This window comes from Saccopteryx bilineata, chromosome 5, assembly GCF_036850765.1.
Source record: "Saccopteryx bilineata isolate mSacBil1 chromosome 5, mSacBil1_pri_phased_curated, whole genome shotgun sequence".
In the NCBI taxonomy this organism is placed as follows: domain Eukaryota; kingdom Metazoa; phylum Chordata; class Mammalia; order Chiroptera; family Emballonuridae; genus Saccopteryx; species Saccopteryx bilineata.
In genome coordinates this window covers 187,727,976-187,751,544 of record NC_089494.1, presented here as the reverse complement: position 1 = coordinate 187,751,544, position 23,569 = coordinate 187,727,976, and the positions used below count along the sequence as shown (strand labels likewise).

At 33.8% G+C, this 23,569-nt stretch overlaps 1 protein-coding gene across 4 annotated transcripts in view; it reads left to right on the top strand.

Moving 5' to 3' along the window:
* SMARCAD1 (SWI/SNF-related, matrix-associated actin-dependent regulator of chromatin, subfamily a, containing DEAD/H box 1) overlaps nt 1–23,569 on the top strand; it is a 96,137-nt gene that overhangs the window by 69,653 nt on the left and 2,915 nt on the right. For all 4 annotated transcript variants that reach the window (XM_066280184.1, XM_066280185.1, XM_066280183.1 and 1 more), the window contains 13 exons: nt 3,882–3,972; nt 6,371–6,470; nt 7,148–7,207; nt 7,315–7,390; nt 10,757–10,892; nt 11,409–11,546; nt 12,755–12,850; nt 12,943–13,060; nt 13,284–13,405; nt 15,475–15,663; nt 17,100–17,218; nt 18,103–18,285; nt 19,408–19,517. In XM_066280184.1, the coding sequence (XP_066136281.1) occupies nt 3,882–3,972; nt 6,371–6,470; nt 7,148–7,207; nt 7,315–7,390; nt 10,757–10,892; nt 11,409–11,546; nt 12,755–12,850; nt 12,943–13,060; nt 13,284–13,405; nt 15,475–15,663; nt 17,100–17,218; nt 18,103–18,285; nt 19,408–19,517 (1,538 nt within the window). The remainder of the gene's footprint in view (nt 1–3,881; nt 3,973–6,370; nt 6,471–7,147; nt 7,208–7,314; nt 7,391–10,756; nt 10,893–11,408; nt 11,547–12,754; nt 12,851–12,942; nt 13,061–13,283; nt 13,406–15,474; nt 15,664–17,099; nt 17,219–18,102; nt 18,286–19,407; nt 19,518–23,569) is intronic.

Below are 23,569 nucleotides of genomic sequence, written 5' to 3'. Positions count from 1 at the left end.
AGTTTACTTCTAAGCAAAATTATATTAACTGTTTAATTTCTTATTACAGACATATGAATTATTTAAGAAGGCAAATGATGTTTAGAGATAAAAGAAATAAAGACATACCATAACTCCTTATTAAAAATAAGGTCTTGCAGGGAAAAAGGATTTCTCATATGTACCTCAGAACCATTAATTTATCATTTTAATTTCAAAATGTCAAAACTAAAATTAAAATATAATATATGTATATAATGAGGGAGAAGGAATAAAAACCTCAGTATATATCCTATTTTATTCATACTGTAGATATGTAGCCATCTCTCAAACTTGAGCCATTTATCTAAAATTTATTAAACTATTTTACCTGAAAAGATTTTTGTGTTCAGTATCAAATATATTTAATCATGTGTTCTTTCTGGGCTAAATCTAACAAGGTTCTTTTGATCTTGTTCTCCCTCAGCTTGACAGGATGGTTTCCTGTCCTGTTCCTAAACAGTTGCTATGAAACCATTTGACAGTGGTGTGAATGCAAATCAGTACTGCAGGTGTGGCTTGACTAACTCCAAGTACTATGATGTAAATATGTTAGTAGTTTGGATACTAGTTTTACTACAAACCAATGTTGTGGCAGTATTTTCAGCAGCCATATCATAGTTAAGAGACATAAACCTTTGGTCAGCTGGCATCCTTGATCTGTTTCATATGAAATACTTCAAACCAGGCTCTCTAGCCCTGTATTTCTCTGCATTTTAAATTCAAATTTAACACGTTGTACATACACTTGTTGTTTCTACTTCAGACCTTTCTTACCTTTCAGAAATTTGAAACTAGTTTCTCTGACAGTATATTTAAACCCAATTTAATATTTACTCTGAGAAGAAATCATAGTTACTGGATGAATTGTTTCTCCCGTAATAAAACAAGTATCTTTAAGATAACATGCTGCCTCATTTACTTTCATGGTCTTAAAAAATTTTTAAGTCATTTTTTTTTCTTAGTGGGAGGTAAGAAACCTTATATATATTTATAGTCTCCTGTTAAGAAGAGAGCAGTTAACTAATTCAGAAGACCAATTATAATTCTTATAATTTGGGTAACTGTGCCAAATTACATATGCATTCTACATATGCAGACATGAAAATTGTCGAAAACTAGAGAATGTCAGAATAAATGGAATGTATGGTTATATAGCATCTAAATGTTAGAACCTCTCTAGAGAAAGAATACAGCATCCCTGTTTTAAAAATTTGTCACAAGTGAATTAAATTTTAAAGGCCTTTGTCAAAACTGCATTTTCATTGATCCTTTTACATTCTGAAGAAAGATTCTGTGCTATGCTAGGCATCACTGTTGTGTTACTAAGCAACAGAAAGTTACTTGTAATTTAGATAAATTTATCAGAGGAGCAAATACACACACAAAAAAATACTTATATTTTTAAAACAAATATTTCAAAGCTATTTAATGCCCTGATCAAAAACAAATATCACCACCAAAGCTGTGTTGTAATTGTGGATCAAACAATTTTATTTGAATGAAAAATTCTATGTAGTAGATTCTTCTCAAAATTTTCTATCACTTTTTTTTAAGTTTTATGTGTAATGAAGAATATTTTAATAAACTTGTTTCTCAACTTGTGTTGGTAATGAAGAAATTCAATAACTTTTGTTTGTGTTATATTTCTTGGCCCTTGGTGATTTACGTTGGGATAGCATGTTGGCCATTGAATACGTACTTACTATAAGTGATGTAATGTGCCTACCTCATCAAGTTTCATCATTTTCATGGAATGTTTGTAGGATGATTTAAGCATTGTGGAGGATTCAAAACTAATAGAGACCTCAGTTTTGACCATAGAGTGGTTGGGTCAGAGAGGGAAGAGAACTCTTTCATGTTTGCTGTTCAGTGGATAGGAGCTGAGCACTGAATCGGTCCTGCATGGACACCAGCTCTGTCACTGCACAAGTGGAAAGTGGATTTGGACAGCTATATGACCTTGTGCAAATTACTCTAACTTCTCTGAGTTCCAGAGAACTTCTCATCTGTGAAATTGGGGTGATGATAGGATCTACTTTATAATACAGATGAATTAATAATGCATGCAAAGCATTATTATGTTCATAGTGTAGTGTCTGAAATATTGTAAATATTCCAATACTATTCCAATTCCATTTATTCTCACCATTACTGTATTAGAAAGAGTTCATTTGGATCTGGAAGTTAAAATATCTCTGATAATATGTTGTATTTATTACCACTTTTGTAGTGCCATTGAAATTATTCTGTCCAAGAAAGCAGTGAACTGTAAAGACATTAGCAACACTGCTGATTTTTTCCCCAAACTTTTATTTTTTCAAATGAGAAATGTGTTCTGGATTGCAAACCTCACTGTTGAAACAGATTTTGATTTAATAAGGCTATCATTCTATCCTACATCTTTTACCCCTTTCTAATTAAAGAGTCTTGATTTCAGAATATGACTTCTTAACCATTTATTATATCATACTTATTCCCAGACTCCTTGCCTGTGGGCAGATCGGATATGTGTAACAGGAAATTAAGGGGACAGGACAAAAAGCTGGAGAATGGGAGGCATGGCCTTGTTCTAGGTTTTCATGTTATATGGGTTATATGCTGTCCTAGTGAGAATTAGATAAAGCTTCTGAGTGAGATAGACTTCCTGAGTTAATATATTAGCCATACACTTTGTAGCTATGCAACCTCAGGCAAGTTACTGAGCCTCAAGTTTTTTTATCTGTTAAAATGATATTAGCTATTTTTATAGCATAGTAAAAGATTATAAATAATGTTTGAAAATGACATACCTTTGTGTATCTGTGTATAGTAGATAGTCAGTAATTGCTATTAGTTTTTGTTTGTTTGTTTGGTGAAAGGAGAGGAGACAGTGAGGCATACTCCCACATGGGCCTTAACTAGGATTCACCTGGCAACCCCATCTTGGGCCAGTGCTTGCATACTGACCTATTTTTAGCACCTGAGGCTGATAGACTCCAAAGGAGCTGTCCTCAGCACCCGGGGCCATGCTTGAACCAATTGAGCCACTGGCTGCAGGAGGTGAAGAAGGAGTAAAGGGAGAGGGGAGGGAGAAGCAGATGGTCTCTTCTCCTGTGTGCCCTGCCCTGATTGGGAATTGAATCTAGGACATCCATACACCAGGCTGATACTCTATCCACTGAGCCACTGGCCAGGGTCTTGGTTTTTAACCACTTGAACATATAGAAAAAAACTTGTTTTTATTCATTATAATTCTCCCTTATTACAAGTTACTCCCAAGGACTAGTCTGTTTACTTGTTTCCAAATTAAATAAAATTGTTGATATTTGACTGTTACTTTTCACTGAAGTTTGTTGATATCAAATTTACATTTATATATAGTTCAAACATAAATACATACAGACATGCTTCAGAATTAGACCTACCACTGACATGAGAAGTGCTTGGCATTAATGCAGAAATGTTTATTGAATCCTGGCAAAGTAGCAAATTATGAGTGTGTTTTTGTCCTTATACTTTAAATTCTTTAATGTGCTAAAATTCAAATCAGTACAATACAATTTTAGTATAAATATTAGCTTAGAAATATGTTATATTATATTTAATATTGCAGTTATTTGCTTAGTTTTGTGACATTATGGCTGAATATGGGACTTTTTAAAATTTTTATTGCTAGAAGAAATCAATAAATACAAGACAAAATTTGACAAAAAATATTAGATTTTGGGCTCATTTTTTTACAAATAGCTCATAAAAACAAATTGAAAGGTAAGACTAGACCTAGGTATTTCTGGTTTTGTATACATTATAAACCTAAATCTCATGTAAGAAAACTAATAGAAGTGTAAATCTTTAACATTTGGTAACTCTCTCTTCATCAGTTTATCACTCAAGCCCTATCAGAAAGTTGGTTTGAATTGGTTGGCATTGGTACATAAACATGGACTCAATGGCATTTTGGCAGATGAAATGGTAAGTAATAACTATTTCTAGGATTATCATTAAAAGGCATCCTTGCAATCTTTAAAAAGTGAAATTTTCCCTGACTCTAGTTTTACTTCCCATGCCTCAGTATCTATGTTCCTCTCACCCCTCTTGGTTTTCTATTGCTTGTGTTAACTCTAGCCTGCTCACTACCCCCAACCCCAGTGAGTGTTGATGTATTGTGTACCTTATTATCTAATTAATAAGTATGTTTTATATGTGTAAAATGAGTATATGTATATAAGGTCTACCGGAAAGTTCAGTCCGTTTCTATCACAACAAGTTTCGACACGTAAGTACGTTTATTTGGCGCATGTGTGCCTCTCTATTTTTATCACTTAATGTATACATACTGATGTAGCAAATTAACTAAAACAAAGTTGATTCACGTTAGTCTTATGTATGAAGCGATAGTGTACCCATGGCTACTACTGATAAAGTTCATTTACGCCACTGTAATTTTTACGAATTTCAACAAGGAAGAAATGCTACAGAAGCATGTCTGTCGCATCCACCATATTCCCCGGACGTAGCACCCTCCGACTATCACTTGTTTTTGTCCTTACAAAATTTTTTGAAGGGCAAAAAATTCAAAAATGAAGAAGATATCAAACAAGCACTGGTTCAGTTTATCGCATCAAAAGATAAAACATTTTTCAAAAATGGGATATACAAATTGCCCTCATGCTGGCAAGAAATCATTAATAATAATGGCAATTATATTATTTAATAAAGTTTATTGACGGTAAGAAAAATTTGTATTTTGTTTTATTCCAAAAACAGAACTTTCTGGTAGACCTTATACTAAATGAGATTGTACTGGATGTGCTTTTCCATAACTGCCGTTAAAATTTATCATAGATACAGGTCCTGGTTAGTAAATAAATTTATACATTTATCAGCAACTTCATCAACGTTGTTTCAGTTTATTTTTACTAGATGTCTCTGAGTTTCTGTTCTTTTCCAAATTACATTTGCTTGAACTAGTCTTGGGAAGTTTATTACACACAGGAGTCCAGGTACTGTCACATAGAAACTTGACATTTAACCTTACCGTTTTTCCTCCAGCTATACTACAGTGTGTTTGTAAAGTCATGGTGCACTTTTGACTGGTCACAGGAAAGCAACAAAAGACGATAGAAATGTGAAATCTGCACCAAATAAAAGGAAAACTCTCCCAGTTTCATACCTATTCAGTGCAGTTCGATGTGGGCTCATGCACAGATTTTTTAGGGCTCCTTAGGTAGCTATCCCGTATAGCCTCTACAGACTCGTCACTGTCTGATGGCCTACCAGAACGGGATTTCCCCACCAAATTGCCGGTTTCCTTCAACTGCTTATCCCACCGAGTAATGTTATTCCTATGTGGTGGCGCTTCGTTATAAATGTGCCGATATTCACGTTGCACTTTGGTCACGGATTCGAATTTAGCAAGCCACAGAACATACTGAACTTTCCTCTGTACCATCCACATCTTGACTGGCATGGCCGTGGGCTGCTCGGCTGTATACACAGTGTTACGTCATCATCTGCGCATGCGCACATGCTGCCACATTATCCTACAGAAACTGGGAGGGTTTTCCTTTTATTTGGTGCAGATTTCATATTTCTATTGTCTTTTGTTGCTTTCCTGTGACGGGTCAAAAGTGCACCATGACTTTACGGGCACACTGTATTTCCAAAGTTTTTATTAAAAATGAGTCATGTTTTGTGGAGAAAATATTTACTAAATACATTTCAGTTACAATGTGTATGTTGGATTTCCAAAATAAAAATTAGCAAAGACCATGGTCTTTGTTCTCTGTTTAGCTTCTAGTAATCTTGAGATATCCCTCCCGATTTTAAACTGCCTCACGTGGGTGTGGGACCAGGCTCTTCTGTTAAGCCCCTCCTATCAGTCTCAGTGTGGTTTCTTCTTTAAATCCCTTCTTTAGGACTTCCATTCAGCTAGATTTCAGGTGGTCCTGAATAATAGTTATTCTGTAGTTTAGTTGTAATTCTGATATGGTGTTGGGAGGATTTGAGTACTGTGTTTACCTATGCTTCCATCTGAACCAGAAGTACATCCAATATATATCGTATATTAAATATTTGCTTTATATAGTTACCAAAATTATATCCTTTATATGCAATGCAGAGGTCTTCCATATTAATGTGTGTCACATATTAACTAGAAGTTAAGATCTTCTTGCTCACTAATTTCATTTGGAGATTTCTTTTACCTGTCATTGAGAACTAAGAACCTAATAGAAATTTCTATAGAGTTGGATTATGGAGAATCAAATAAAACCAGAATATCTTATTTTCCTTTTATATTGTCCAGTATTTATTTGTATTTTGTTTATTTTTATATTTCATATATCGTCTTTTGAAATTTTAATTTCAGGGCCTAGGAAAAACTATTCAAGCCATTGCATTCCTGGCATACCTCTATCAGGAGGGTAATAAAGGTCCTCACTTGATCGTTGTTCCAGCATCAACTATAGGTTTGTAGTAGGTGGACAGCCATACTTGACTGTATACTATTTTGTGTAGAAAGAAGAAAAGCCATGTGTGTATGTGTGGTTTCTCAGTTTGTGTAGGTGAATGTGAATTTCTGTGGTCTCCTTATAGTTTTTTTCTCCTTTGTGTATGTATGTGTGTTTGATTATAATAGAAGTCCTTTAAAGAAAATAACTCAAATATAAGTCAATTTTTATGATCAAGGGCCATTTGATAAAATTTTGTTTTTGTTTACATAACACTTAATTGTTTCAGTAAGAGAAACGATATGTGTATTTAAACTTATAATTAAACATTATTGAGTCAGAAATTATGCAGTTCATCTCTCAAATTTCTGTTACGTTCTTGCTCAGTTGATTTTATGTAGTATAGAGTAAGAGAATATATATATGAATGTAACCAAAAATATTATCTCTTTAAATTGGAACTCAATCACCTATAAATACAATGGTTGGTTTTCTGCCCTGTAATGCTACCTCAAAACCTCAAAATAATTGTTATCAGGATTAAAATTGGGCCGTCTCTGTGATATTTCTGAAAATCATCTTGTATTTTATAAAAGAATAATTTCTGGGCAGAGCTTGTCAAACTCTAGTGTTCATTTTACTTCACACACATATCCTTTGTAGCAGAAGCAAGTAATATTTCTTTTGTTTCACAGATAACTGGTTAAGGGAAGTTAATTTATGGTGCCCCACTTTAAAGGTGCTCTGTTACTATGGTAAGAATGTGTCATTTTGCTTTTAACTTTAAAATTTCTTTAACATTTCAACATGCAGTAAAGTACAATAAATACAATCAGTATGTGTGTATTGTTTTAAATTCTAGGTTCTCAAGAAGAACGTAAACAAATAAGATATAATATTCATAGTAAATATGAGGAATACAATGTAATTGTGACCACGTAAGTACTGAAAAAACTCATTTTTGAAAGAAATTTTGTGCAGCTCCCAAATTTAAAAGAAAATATATTAGTAGTAATATGAAGGAAAGCTTATCCTAAAAACTGCAACTAAAATAATGGAATGACTTATGATAATTCATGCATTTTTAGTTTGGTGTGTATAACACCAAGATAGTGTTTTTGCTAGTACATCAGGTGAGTGACTGACAGTGGTTATAAAAAGGTTTTGTCCACATGATTGAAAGTATAGTCTTAATAAAACTTTCTCAGTTAAAATTAAAATAACATTTAAACTCATACAACTCGGTAACAACAACAAAAGCAAAGGACATGAAGAAACATTTCTCCAAAGAAGACATACAGATGACCGGCAGACATGATTCTCAACATCACTAATCCCTAGGAAACTACACATTAAAACTACAGTGAGATACCTCTTTACACCAATCAGAATGGCTGTTATCAAGAAGTCATCATTCACCTGTTATGGAAAACAGAATGGAGATTTCTCAAGAAACTACAAATAGCTCTACTTTACATCCCAGCAGTTCTATTTCCGGGTATTATCCAAAGAAAACAAAATTATGGAAGCAACCTAAGTGTCCATTGATAGATAAATGGATAAAGATGTACTATATTTCCCCATGTATAAGATGTTCCCATGTATGTATAAGACACATCTTAATTTTGGGGCCTGAAATTTGAAAAAAGGTGTATTACAAAAAGTTATTGAACTCAAGTTTTATTCATCATAAAATTCATATATCTCCTCATTACTGTCAAAGCTCCCATTCATTAGCTTGTCCTCACTGGTGTCTGATAATGGATCATTGTCCTTATATATTCCCTCATCCTTAGTTCCATCTACGGCATTTGAAATGCCACACTTTTAAATGACTTGACGACAATCTCAGTCTTGATATTATCCCAGGATCTTTTCACCCGAGTATAAACTTCTCCTGTAGTTGGTTTCTTTGCTCTTCCTGCTGGTGTCAAATTGTCCCCAGAAGACTTTTTCCATTGGTTCCATTCATCTCATGGCAGCTTTGAAGGGTTAATGCTGATATCAAGTGGTTGGAGCTGAGATGTCAAGCCTCCAGGTGTGACAGCAAGTTTTTTTTTTTTCTCTGCAGCAATCTTCTTTTGTGTTTTTTGATATGTGTGCCCTGAACTGATCAAGCACCAATAGGGCAGGTTTGCATAAGAGCCCACCTGGTCTCCTTCTCCAAACTTTCTCGAACCAGATCTTCATCCCATCCTGATCCATCCAACCCTTGTCATGAATTTGAACAATTACTCCTCGAGTAATGTCTTCTTTTGGCATTGTTTTGCATTTAAAAATCAGCATAGGAGGAGCTTGTTTCTATCGGCACAACAACTAGAACAACTCTATAATGGCTCTTTTCATGTCCACTTGTATTCAGTTAGTTTTCACCCCCTTCTATATCAATTGTTCAATTATCTTTGTTACTTGGGACATCAGATTAAAAGGGCACTTTGTTCATATTAGCAATCTGTCTCAACTCGAACTGATGTGTGGATTCTGACTTGAATGACAAAATGATGAAATTCAAGGACCTTCTGCTCATAGCTTTCAGGTATCTTTTGGGCAAGCCTGGTGGTGTACTTATGCTTTGTCCATTCCGTTTCATGAACTTGAAGCACCAATTGTGTTCTTTTAAATCAGTAACTTCTTTTTCATCAGCAATTTTTCTTGTCTCTTGCTAAACCATCTTTATGGACACAGGAATTCCAATAGCCCTTTGCTCTTCAATCCATAACTCCAATCTAAATCAGGCCATTTTGCTGACTTGCCTCTCGTGGCCTTCTTCTGCCGGGGTATTTTCAGTAGGGTTTCTCCTTCCTGTAGCTAGTCTCTGATTTCTCAATTGAAGGAGGACCAAACTCATGTTCAGCAGCAAGATTTCCATTCACTTTTGTATACTGGATCACTTTTAACTTGAATTCAGCAATGTACGAAAATCTTTTCTTAGCCATTTCTGGGCAGAACATGGCAAAACATAACCTACTGTAATATACCAGTAACAAGTGTGAAACAATGAGCTCAAAGACAACAAGCACGAAAAAGCGGGAAATGCAAATTAAAAAAATCTACAACCACTGTATAAGATGCACCTAGTTTTTAGACTTCAAAGTGTGTGTGCAATGGAATATTACACAGCAATAAAAAAAAAATGAAATCTTTCCATTTGCAACAACATGGATGGATCCAGTAGGTATTATGCTGTATGAAATAAATCAAAGAAGGACAAATAATTGAATATGGTTTCACTTATGTGTGGAATTAAAAAAAAATAAACGAAAACAGACTCATAATTGCGAAGTCAAGAGGATGGCTTACATAGGGGAGAGGTGTGGGGAGATGGGCAAAAAAGGTAAAATATAGTCAGTGATTTGCTAAGCTTATATGGTGACAGGTAATTATTAGAATTAGTGGGTGATCACACTGTAAGGTATAAAAATGTCAAATCACTAAATTGTATACCTGAAACTAATATATAACTGATATAATATTGCATACCAATTATAATTAAATAAATTTAAGAAAATTAAGACAAGCCCTTCTTTTTAAAAAACAATGAAGATATTCCACCAAGATGATTTATATTTCTAACTTGTAAATAAGTAATAATAATAAAATGAAATCCCACTGAAAAATTTGAGTTAGAATAGAAATAAGGATGAAAAATATAGCTGAGTAAATCATTACTTAGTAGTATTTGTCATAAATATCTAGCAGAGAACTTCATGCTCTCATTTATTATATAGGTTATTTCAAGTGTGTTTACTGTAGGTATTTGATTATTTCTACTGACTTCCATAGAAGGCCTTGTTTAAAATAATTCATTCAAAATTATTTTTTTATTAAAATGGACTCGATTTTTTAAATATATTTTTTTATTTCCAGATGCTATTAACTATTTCTTGTGTCTACCTTCTATTTTAATACAGTAGTATTATGGTCTCAACAGAAATGTCTTAGCTTAATGTCCTTTTTTCTACTGCTTCTTAAAATATAACTTCATGAAGTATATAACAAGTGCAGATTACATATAAATAACCAAAATTGTTTTCTTCCTAGATGTGTAGAAGTTGTCTCATTACACTATAACATTTAAATTTTCTTTTAGCTACATATGGCAGCTTTCATAACTTAGTTACATGGACTTCAATAATTATTGGATAAAGAACATTAGTATTTCTTTGAGCACTAACTAGTACTGTCTTTTAGATAGTGGCTATTAGAAGTGTATAAATGAAAATAATCTTACAAAGCATTAAACCTTGCTAGGGTCCAGGTCTTAAGTTATAACCCTGGAGATTTCTTTTTTCTTTTGGTGACAGGTATAATTGTGCAATCAGCAGTTCTGATGACCGTAGTCTCTTTCGACGGCTAAAACTTAATTATGCTATTTTTGATGAGGGCCATATGCTGAAGAATATGGGCTCCATTCGTTACCAGCACCTTATGACAATTAATGTAAGAGAGAGTTTTATTAATTTTTCCAATTATGATAATAACATTTTATATTACGAATTTTAATGTGTATAGTATTTTCTGTCAAGGGACAGGAAACTTTCTATAAAGGGCCAAATAGGAAGTATTTAATGTTTTATGAGCCATTTAGCCTCTATACCTTGTTCTTTCATACTTTTTACAACCCTTTCGAGGTGTAAAGAGCATTGTAGCTCATAAGCCTCAATTTATCATCTCTGTTTTGTATGATAAACTCTGAATATTAAATATAATCTTTCATTACCTCATTAAAGTGATCTCAGGATGCAGGTTACCTGCTTATAAAATGAAGCCATTACTTTTACACATTCTGCCTTAAAGTACAAATAGATCATAATTTTTCTAAATTGTTATTGTTTTATTACAGAATGTCACATTATTAATAATAGTTTTAATTCTTTCTCCCTCACTGAGGAGGGTAGATAAAACAGAAGTAGCTCTAATTTAAAAAATTAATTTTAATTTTACCTTCATTCACAGGCAAATAACCGCTTGCTGCTCACAGGCACTCCTGTACAAAATAATCTGTTAGAACTCATGTCGCTGTTGAATTTTGTTATGCCACACATGTTTAGTAGTAGCACAAGTGAAATACGACGAATGTTTTCTTCTAAGACAGTAAGCATGAATTCATATTTCCTCCCAAATACGTTATTTTGTGTTTTACCTGGGCCAGTTTTCTATTTGGTCTTTTCCTTGTTTTCATGGTACATGTGTACTAGGAAATTTAAGTAGTTGATATTCCTATTGTAGGGTCAACCAAAATACAGTGGGAAATGAATTGGTGATTTCTGTAATCAGTGTCTAAAAAGTTTGGTCTCTAATACCCTAATTTTATGAACAATGAGAATTTTAAATTAGTGGAGAGCTCAGATATATGATATTTGGGAAAAGTTTGATCATTGCCTTTTCTTTATTAAAATGTCAGGATAATTAGCATTTTTTAATAGGTAAACTGTAGAACTGGACGGAGGTTGAATATTTCTGTTCTGGGTCATACGTTTTGAAATAAAAGTTCATAAACAACAAAAGTAACAATTTCTAAAAGTTACAAGAAATAAATCCTTTTAGGTGAAAATCTTGTTAATTTTCTCCTGATTGCTTAGAAAAAGTACAGTGTAGTCTTCAAGAATGTGTAAATTCTTCAGTTCAGCCATGTTTCAGTTCATCTGTGTTTATATAGATTCTTGACTTTCCTGTCATATATACTTTATGAGAACTTACTGATATTCTTCTACTGCAATTAACTGCCTTTTTAACTCTCACTAATTAATTTTTCCTACTTGTTGGCCTACTAGTTCATAGGATATGGAGTATTCCTTCACATTTTAGAATGAAATTCCACTTCTTTAATTCCCTAATAGTGACAGGTTTTGACTATCAACCATCTCCATTTTTTAGACCACATGATTTGCATCACCTGTACTAGCTTTCTTTAGGTTCATTTTCCACAAATCAGTAAAAGGTTTTTTACCTATCACTCTCTCACCCCTCACCTCTCCTCCCTCTACCCTCTTCTCTTCCTCTTTCTCTCACACACACATTTTCTTCAAGTTCTCTAATCAGTAATAACTCAATAGTTAATGCTTCCGAAAACTTAGTACAGTTCAACTTATTACCTAAGCAGAATACACAGTTACATACAAAACCTCATCATACATATGGAGCTTTAAGAAGTAGATTGTAGCCCAGATTCAAATGTGAAGTTTTATCTAGAATAAATTAAGTTTCTGTAAAACACTCAGATTTTCACGTTGTGTAATATTGTTATTGTAATCATTTTAATGAGTAATTTCTAAAAGTATATATGTTCTTATTTTACTTAGAAATCAGCAGATGAGCAAAGTATATATGAAAAGGAGAGAATAGCACACGCAAAACAAATTATAAAACCGTTTATTCTCAGAAGAGTAAAAGATGAGGTAACTCATCTTCATATTTTTTATGGTTGTGTTTTAGAAATCTGTTTTCTTCTTTATTTGATTGGTTTACCTACACTATTTTCCTTCCTCAGGTGCTCAAGCAGCTGCCCCCCAAGAAAGATCAAATTGAGCTGTGTGCAATGTCAGAGAAGCAGGAGCAACTTTATTTGGGTCTTTTCAGCAGAATGAAAAAATCTATCAATAACTTGGGTATAATCTGATTTTCACAATTTTATGTGAAAAGTAAATCCTGTACTGGGGCAGCATTTTCTTTAGTCATATTATTAGTGGGCTTTACTCATTTTTTAAAAAATTAGTTGGAATTTGAAGAAATAATTTTAAAACTTTTTGTTTGTGTTGAGATATATTTCAACAAACAGCGATCAGCTTGTTTTTTTGTATTTTTTTTTTAATCTGTCTCTTTGGATCACAGAAAAAAACACAGAAATGTGCAATGTCATGATGCAATTGAGAAAAATGGCCAATCATCCTTTATTACATCGCCAATATTACACAGCCGAAAAACTCAAGGAAATGTCCCAGCTTATGCTAAAGGTAAAGATTCCCTCTTATGTTAACACGAAGCATGTCAGGTTAAATTATTAGGCTAAAAATGAGACATTCCCCTCTTATGCTAACACGAAGCGTGTCAGGTTAAATTGTTAGGCTAAAAATATGACTATCAAACCTAATAAGCATATTAACTCTTTATAACCACATTTAAGAAAAACAGAACATGTTTTAAGACAAAGCTCAAGATAATTTTGGGGATATAAGACCCAAGAAGGACATTCCACATCAGGAATCAGCCAATTATTAGGGCCAGGTGTGGCCATGTCTATTTTTATAAATAAAGTATTATTCTAACATAGCCACACCCTCTTGTTTCAGTGTTGTCTGTTGCTGTTCTCTCAGTACAAGGGCAGGGTTGAGCATTTGCCAAACATCATTTAATCTACAGAGCCTGAAATATTTACTATCTGGCCCTTTACAGAAAAAGTTTGCTAACTCTTGATTTAGACTTCATTATATACTCTATTTTACTTATTTTTACCAAAGGAGTCCTTAAATTTTATGACCTGGGTAGTGAGTCATTTTTCTCCATTTATTTTATTTTATTTCTTATTTTGTATATAATTTTAGCTATTAGTCTTTATTTTTGCCTCATTCTTCTTTAGCACCTACCTTTTTTATTTCTCCTTATAGGTTGTGTATTGAAAGCAGTGATTTGCTTTTTAAGTTTTTTTAATATTTTTTAAAACTTAGTATGGGCCTGACCTGTGGTGGCGCAGTGGATAAAGTGTCCACCTGGAACACTGAGGTTGCCACTTTGAAATGCAGACTTGCCTGGTTAAAGCACATATGGGAGTTCATGCTTCCTGCTCCTCCCCCATCCTCTCTCTATCTCTTTTTCTCTCTAAAATTAATAAATAAAAATCTTTTTAAAAAATTTAAAAACTTACTATGAAAAATTTTAAACATGTAAAAATACAGAGACTTGTATAATGAAATCCTCTGCCTATATATCCTTCACACAGTTTCTGTAGTTATGTGGAATGTACTATTTGTTTCTTTTTTATGTATTTATTTATTAGTATATGTTATATTAGTAATGATTTGACATTTTTATACCTTATAGTGTGATCACTCACTAATTCTAGTAATCATCTGTTGCTGCAAACTTATCATTATTGACTGTATTCCCCTTCATCTTTTTCATCCACCCCTCTTCTTCCTCCTCTCAAGAGACCATCCTGTCAGCCTGTGTTTTTATAAGTCTGATTTTGCTTGTTTTATTTGTTCATTTGTTTGGGGGGGGGGGTTGTTTTTGTATTTCACATGTAAGTAAAACCATGTGGTATTGTCCTCTGTCTGACTTATTTCCTTTAGCCTAATACCCTCTAGGACCATCCAAGCTTTCACAAATGGCAAGGTCTCATTTTTTATTGCTGTGTAATATTCCACTATGCATATAGGGTTGGGCAAAAGTAGGTTACAGTTGTGAGTACATGAAACAGTTTATTCTTGTGTTATTTATTAATTACTATAGTTATTTGTATTAATGTACAGCTACTTTTGCCCATCCCTGGATATACTGCATCTTCTCTATCCATTTGTCTATCAGTGGACACTGAAGTTGCTTCCATATCTTAGTTATTATAAATAATGTTGCAGTGAACATAGGAGTGCATATATCTTTTCGAGTTAGTGTTTTTGGTTTTATTCTGTCTTGGAGAAATGCCAGAAGTGGAACTGAGTTCTTTGGTATATCTGTTATCTCCATATTGTTTTCCATAGTGGCTGCACCAGTTTGCAGTTCCACCAACAGTGCACAATGGTAACACTACTCTTGTTTCATCTAGACCCCTCCCCAAGTTTCTGAAGTAAATTATAGCTCTTATTTTATCTGTAAATATTTCAGTATGTCAGTTATAAAACAGTAAGGACTTTTCCCCCTTTATTGTACCTAAAAAATGAATATGAATTTTCTTTGCTAAATTTGTCATCCTATAATGTTCAGTGATTTAGATATTTTCTCAGATGTGAACAATTTTATTAGATTGTTTTCATCATATAAATTATCTTAATTTTGAAGTGTGTGCATTATTTTGTTTTGCTTTGAGGAACCTACACATTGTGAAGCTAACCCTGACCTGATCTTTGAAGATATGGAAGTTATGACAGACTATGAATTACATGTACTTTGTAAACAGTATCGACACATTAATAGCTTCCAGTTAGACACGGACTTGATTTTAGATTCTGGAAAATTCCGAGTTTTGGGACGCATTTTGTCTGAACTAAAAGAGAAGGTATTAAGAATCTTATTACCCCGTTTGTATTTTCCCAATTACTTAAACTTCTTTAAAACAATTGTGGCCTGATTTAACTTTCTTGAAGTTTTAGCCTTTGTCTGTTATACTTTCTTTTAGAAACTAGTGTTTTGAGCATTGGGGGATGTACAGTAGTCCTCCCTCGTCTGCCCTTTTGTTTTCCGTGGTTTTAGTCACCAGCAGCCAAAGGTAGTCCAGAAACATGAAATGGGAAATTGCACGCTGTTCTGAGTTGTGTGGTGAAATCTTGTTCTTTCTTGCCCTGTACATAAATCATCCCTTTGTAGCATATCTACACTGTATGCAGTACTTGTCCGTTAGTCACTTAGGAGCCCTCTCAGTCATCAGATCTATTGTAGATTATCAGGTCAACTGTATTACAGGGCTTGTGTTCCACATAATCCACATTTTACTTATTAATGGCCCCAAAGTGCACGAGTAGTAATACTGGTAATTTAGATACACCAAAGATGAGCTGTAATGTTTCTTTTAAGTGAAAAAGTATGTATGTATAGGAAGAAACAGTATTTATAGGGTTTGGTACTTTCCCTGGTTTCAGGCATCTACCAGGGATCTTAGAATATATTATCCACAGGTAAGAGAGTTCTACTGTATTATGGGCATATATATTCCTGATTGCTTTTCTTCTTGCGAACCTCCAAAAGAAAAATAGAAGTTAGTAGGCTACATCTATACTGATGTTTTTAAAAAATATTTTTGTCATTATTTCATAGGTGACGATTTAAATGAGTTTCAAAATTGGTGTTTTGAAGATACTGTGTTAAATGTTTAAGTAATACTACAGTTTATATGTGAAATAGCTTAAATTTGTAAGATCACAATCTAAATAGTACTCTGGCTATTCCTATTAACTACTCTTAAAAAACAAAACTAAGGGGTTGGGGGAGGGGAGGGGCACAAAGAAAACCAGTTAGAAGGTGACGGAAGACAATTGGACTTTGGGTGATGGGAATGCAGCATAATCAAATGTCAAAATAATCTAGAGATGTCTTCTCTGAACATATGTACCCTGATTTATCAATGTCACCCCATTAAAATTAATTAAAAACTAAAAGTTGAATTTTAGCTCTTAAGTTTAGAAATTAAGTGAATTTATTTATATACAATCTAAAGAAAGAATCTACCTTAATTATGACTACTTCATTTTTATTAAAGAAGCAATTGATCAGCCTTGGCTGCTAGCTCAGTTGGTAGAACGTCGTCCCAGTGCGCAAAGGTGACAGGTGTGACTCCCCAGACAGGGTACATACAGGAACAAATCAGTATTTCTATCTCTCTCTCTCTTTCCATTCCTCTCTGTAAAATCAATAAATAAAATTTTTAAATAAGCAGTTGATCATTAGATACTTATATTTTTCTTCCCATATATCTAATATATATATGTATTTTTACAGGGTGATAGAGTTGTATTATTTAGCCAATTTACCATGATGCTGGATATTTTAGAGGCTCTGTTAAAACATCATCAGCATAGGTACCTCAGATTAGATGGAAAGACTCAGATTTCTGAAAGGTTGGTATACTTTGCTTTAGTTTCAAAAAATCTCTATCCACCTTACCCTCAAAAAAGAGTAAATGTTTGAATTTTAAATGACTAGAGCACTTGATAGAATTGTATTACTTTGAGTCTTATGTGTGATTACTTCAGATCATTATTTTAAAATGAGGAACATTTTCTTTTAATATTTTTGTCTGAACTGCTTACAAATATATTTGGAGGTAGTTTTGTAACTATATACTTAATCAGAGTTTTTCTCTTTAAAAGTCAAAGTCTAAAGCACCTTATCTTTAAACCATGATTGTTTTAAAATCTTGGCCTTTCATATTTCCAAGGTAACTGAGTTAAGATTAGTTATATTTTAATTCTCAAGGATTAAAAACACTGTCTTAAAGGGGGAGGAGGTGCTTTTTCTGTTGTGTTTAAACTCCATTATATTTTCTGGCTAATTTTTTTATCAGCCAAAGTGAATTTTCCTCCTGTATTAGAGTGAGGGTGGAAGTCATGCTAAAAAAAATGATTAAACCAATACAGCTTGATTCAGTTCATAGTTACATTATTTACCAATAGCCACTGACAGACTTCTGAGAAGGTTCAAGATTAAAAAGTCATACGCATTATTTAGATAAGCCAGAAGCCATTAAACAAAGGGAAAAATAGTCCTTTAGAAGTTAATCAAATCTGAATAGTTAAGAAAGAATTAGTAGAGATAAGTAGTATAGAAAAGAAGTTAGTGAATTGGGAAGGTTTTTCAATAAAAAAAAAAAACTTCAGGGAAATTATCTGTATTACAAAGAGTATGTGTTTCCATCTTCAAGTTTATTTTCATGGGATGTGATTGTTTTCCGTTTTAATTAACTTTTTAGTGAGATTGAACCAAAATATGTTTTATCTTACAGGATTCATTTAATTGATGAGTTTAATACCGATATGGATATCTTTGTGTTTCTGCTGTCAACAAAAGCTGGTGGCTTAGGAATAAACCTGACATCAGCAAATGTTGTTATACTTCACGATATTGACTGTAACCCCTACAACGATAAACAAGCTGAAGATAGATGCCATAGAGTAGGGCAGACTAAGTAAGTGTTTTCTGTTGAGATTTATTGTTAATCAAATAAAGTTTAATGTGTGTAGAATATTAGAATGTAGTCTATCAGACGTCCTGCCTTCGTTTTTATATTTTTATCAAAGCACTGCTGCTCATGTAATTCATGCCAGCAGTGTTGAATGTGAACTTCACTATGTGACCTATACTATGTGACCTAGTAAATAAAATACCCTCCCACCCCAAACCAAGTAGTTCTGCGGCTAATCAAAAGGTGGTATTATCAATGAGTGCCTTTGCAAAAGATTAATATTTAAAAAGACTTTGCTTGTTAGACCATTTAAGATAGACTTGGTAATATAGATACTTTTGCTACCTTATTACTCTTTAGAAAATAGATTATTTGACTTGTAGATATTTTAGGTGAAGGTTAATTTTGACATTGGTCATAGGATCATGTAGAGGTAAAAAAAATACCTACAATTTAACTCTACTTTCACATATAAACAGCAGACCGTGTTTACTTTGTATAGTATTTTACTGTATTTCCAAAAGACATTGATATAGTTATTTATGAATCAAATATTTATCAGTACCTATTATGGGACCAAAACCTTCCATGTAATCTTTGTACTTTACTACAGTGTTTTTCAACTGCTGGTCTGCGGACTGGTGCCAGTAATGAAGATTATAGCCTTTATAATATTCCTACAACACCAGAGTGAGTAAAGTTTTTGCAGGCCAGTACGAAATTTCTGGTGGACCAGCCCTGGTCCGTGGACTGGTGGTTGAAAACCACTGCTTTACTACACTTCCTTTTTGTACTGAATTATTTCTTGGAACCTGATAATCAAAGTATGTTCCTTTCTAAAATGGTATACTTATCTAAACCCTGAAGTGTTTTTTGTAAACCTAGTAATTTTTAAAATAAGATCCAAGATATCCTTCTCTTGATCAGTAGGAAAGGATGTGTAAAAGTGACATGCTCAGAAAATGTCAGCTTCAAGTAGTTTGAATAAAGTTTAAATTTGTGGGTATATTTGTTATACAATTTTCAAGATATTCTTATAGAGCTCTAAAATGATTTATATAGTTCATATGTATCCAAACAATTTTATATTTAATAATCAGTGGACATACCTTTTATATTTTTTAGAGAAGTACTAGTTATAAAATTAATAAGCCAAGGGACAATAGAAGAATCCATGCTAAAAATTAACCAACAGAAATTGAAACTAGAGCAAGATATGACCACAGTAGATGAAGGTAAGTTGTTTATAAGCAGATACTTCAATATTTATTAATATGAAAATACAACAAATTAGCAATATCAAGGGGATAACAAAAAGGGTCTAAGTCCTTAACTGGCATATCATTTAGGGATAGCCTGGCAGAAGATAAGCATACCATTTCAAAACAGTGACTAAGAACATTTTGCCAGAATTGATGTAAATTAAACATTTTGACTTTGGGAAATTCTGTCTATTCTATCCCTTACATTCCAGAAGTTAAAATTGGATCTATAATTTTATCCACAATTTTATGATTTACTTACTACATAAGTAATAAAGTTTTATAAATTAAAAAATTTTAAACATATAAATATGAAAGGATACACTTTCACATAGTTCAAAATTCAAAATATATAAAAGGGCAAACAGGCCCTGGCCAGTGGTGGCTCAGTACCTAGAGTGTCAGCCCAGCATGTGGACATCGGGTTCAAGTCCCAGTCAGGGCACACAGGAGAAGTGACCATCTGCTTCTCCTTCCAGCTCCCATCTCTCCCACTTACCCTCCTGCAGTCCGGGGCTCAATTGGTTCGAGCATGGCCCCATTCGCTGAGGACTTCTCAGTTGGACTTGGTAGAAAGCATTGGCCTTAGATGGAGTTGCCAGGTAGATCCTGGATGGGGCTTCTGTGGGAGTCTGCCTCACTATCTCCTGTCCTCTCACCATAAAAAAATAAACAAATAAAAGTAAAAAAACAAAAGGGTGAACATTCCTCCACTTCTCCAAACAGGTAACACACTGGTTTCTATTTTTTAGTGAGTTAGCAGTTATTTTGTACAAATAGCAATAAGTATATGTAGTCTTTCTCCTTTTTTAAATAAGTTAAAATGTAATCTTCTGCATTTGCTTTTCTTATTTCATATTGTTTAATTTAAAATAAGCAGTTTTATTTTAATAAGAATATTTTTTTAATATTTAAAATGGTTATTGCAATTCAGCAAACTTTTATTGGTTATTAACTATGTTTCGGTATTTTGTTACTACAGAGAGATTATTGGATTTTAATTTGTCCTTAGAGAAAGATGTATGATGAAATTAGTATGCATCTTTATTTCTTTATAGCATTTATTTTAGGGTGCTATGCCAGTTTGTTAAGGTGGGCATTAGAGAAAGTTTAATTGAGTAAGAAGCAACTGGATTAGACCATGAAGGCTGAGCATGGGGAGGATGATCGTAACTTAAGCAATTAACAGTAGCTACTAGGCTCTGTGTGGAGGTGGCCATTTGCCAGTTTCAGTTATCAAGCAGAAGTAAGCGTGACCACATAAGGCAGGTTCACCTGAACACTGTTTTGTCCTTAATATTTTATTAGGCCATCTTTTCATATTTGGTAAAGCAATTAAATACATACCTAGGTTAAATTCTCTTAGTAATGCTAGAAGTAATCCAGATAACATAGATTTTATCCTAACGATAAGTTTTTAAATAGAACCATCAGAGTTAATTAATCAGGGGCTCAGCTGGCTGATTGTCAGACTCCCAGCTGACTTTAATTATCTCTTATTATAAAACAAGAGGTCATTTCTCATGGGCTAGTTTATTTCCCCAGAATGGTCAATATTCTCCACTCTTGTGAAGTGAGGATGGTGGGAGAGGTAGGATAAGCCTACTGACTGCATTCGCAGGGCCGAGGGGAAGTGAGGGGAGCGAGGTTAGGTCATACTCAAATAGTTTTTCTGTTCCCACTCACAGCTTCACTGTCCTCTGCTATCCCCATTTCCAGCGTTCCTTTGATTCAAATTTTCCAAAGAGTAAACCTTGTTTTTACATCTGGAGTAAATGGCCAGCTCTGTGGAGAAGGCTCTCAGTATTCTACCTCTTCCATGGTTTTGTTTTGGTTTTTTTTGCTCCATATGTTTCCACCTTTCAGAAACACTCATTTTCTCCATGGTCTGAGCGTTAAGGGATGGCGGAGGGTGTTCTGGACATGAAGTACCTATAGTATATATAGCCTTATATTTCCACCTGTGGGCACTTAAGCTTTTGCTTTGTCAGTTCTCCCAGCTGCTTTTCATCTTTCAGAATTTGTTGACAGCCCTGTCTCCCCACTGTTGTCTATTTTTTCTTTTGGTTTTAACGCCCTACTTTTTTCCTCATGGCATTTTAATGGTATTTTAGATGACATCAGATATGTGTATATTTAATCATTTCTAATCATAATTCATGTAAATTATCTGTATTTTAATAAATTTGTTTAGTCTGAAATTTTACCTGTGTTCACATCGAGTATGTCTGTTAAAATAGCAACTAATTAAAAAATTTTTAAAAAGAAACATTAAAAAATAGCAACTTATTTCAGCTAGGCTCTCAGGCTTTTAGATTTTGAATGTTTAGTTATGAATGTTTATTTAGTTCCCCGTTACCACTCTTCTGTTCTGTAGGAGATTTCCCTCCTTTATCTGACTGAAGCTATTTATATATCAGTTTCTCCCAAAAGGTCTTTTATTGGGTAGCTCAAAGATACAATAATGTCTTTTATTTAATCTCTAAGCTACATATGATGATTTTGTCTTCAGCTTCACCCCTGGTTTTACTTAAATAATTTGACACTGAGCTGATGAGAGCACATGTGTACTCTTCTTTTGTCTTGCACAATGGGGCCCTTGTCCCCTGCACACCAAAGGTGTATTTGTAATAGAGCATGATGTGCTTGATGCTATGTGTACGCCCCCTTTCACCATGAAACTAGGAAAGATTAAAGACCATGACTGCTCTCAGATCTGCTTGTCAGATTTTTGTATTTCTCGAGCTTGTCTTAGTGGTTCTCAAAGTAGTCCCTAGACCTGGGAAATTGCCAGTCTGAAATGTAAATTCCCAAGCTCAATTGCATCCCTACTTAGAGAGTGAGGATGGGACACAGTCTAGTTGGTGTTCTGATGTATGCTAAGGTCAGGGAGCCATTGCTTTAGAAGAAAGGTTGTGTTTTTCAGATATGTGGGGCTTTTTCTTTAATATCTCTTAATATGATTACATTAGTAAATGATCTACCTTTGTAAATTTTATTATGGAAATTTTCATGCAAAAATGTTGAAAGCATAGTATAAGTAAAAGTACAGTATGAATAAAAGTACAATTTAACAGTTGTAACATTTGCAACATCTGCTTCCTCAACTTTTTTTCTTTATTTTTCTTTTTTTATTTAAGTGAGAGGAGGGGAAATAGTTTTTTTATTTAAGTGAGAGGAGGGGAGATAGATTACCTCATGCACCTCGACCAGGATCCACCCACCAACGCCTGTCTTGGACCAATGCTCTGCCCATCTGTGGCCATGCTCACAAGAGCTATTTTTAATGCCTGTTGCAGAGGCTCCACAGAGCCATCCTCAGCACCTGGGGCCAATGCACTTCAGTCAGTAGAGCCATGGCTGTGGGAGGAAAAGAGAGAAAAGGGGGAGGAAGAGATAGAGAAACAGTTGGTCGCTTCTTCTGTGTGCTCTGACCAGGAATCAAACCTGGTACTTCCACTCCACACACTGGGTCGACACTCTGAGCCAACCAGCCAGGGCCTCTTTTCTTTATTTTTAAAATTAAACAACAGTAATCATCACCTAGTTAAAAAAACAAACAAACAAACAGTATTGCCAACACTCCAGAAACACCTCCTTTCCCCCTTATCACAATCCCCTTTCTTTTCCTCAGATGTAATTTTCTGACTTTTGTGGTAATTGCTATTTTGCTTTTCTTTTTATAGTTTTGTCACCTGTCAGTATTGCCTGCTTTTGAATATTATAAAAACAGATTCATATAATGTATATTGTTTTGTCTTTGGCTTGTTACACCCACCATTATGCTTATGAAATTCATGTTGTTTCACATAGTTGTAGCTTCATGTAGCTGTAGTTTTTTCATTGTGTTGCTGTATAATTTTTTTAATTGTTTGCATAGCTTTGTTGCTATAGATACCACAATTCTTTGAACTATTGTAATGTTGATGTTCATTATAAACAATACTGCTAAGAACATTTTATAATTTCTCTGGATACAGCTGAGCAAGATTTTCTGTGAGTAAAAAACCAAGAAGTGGAATTGT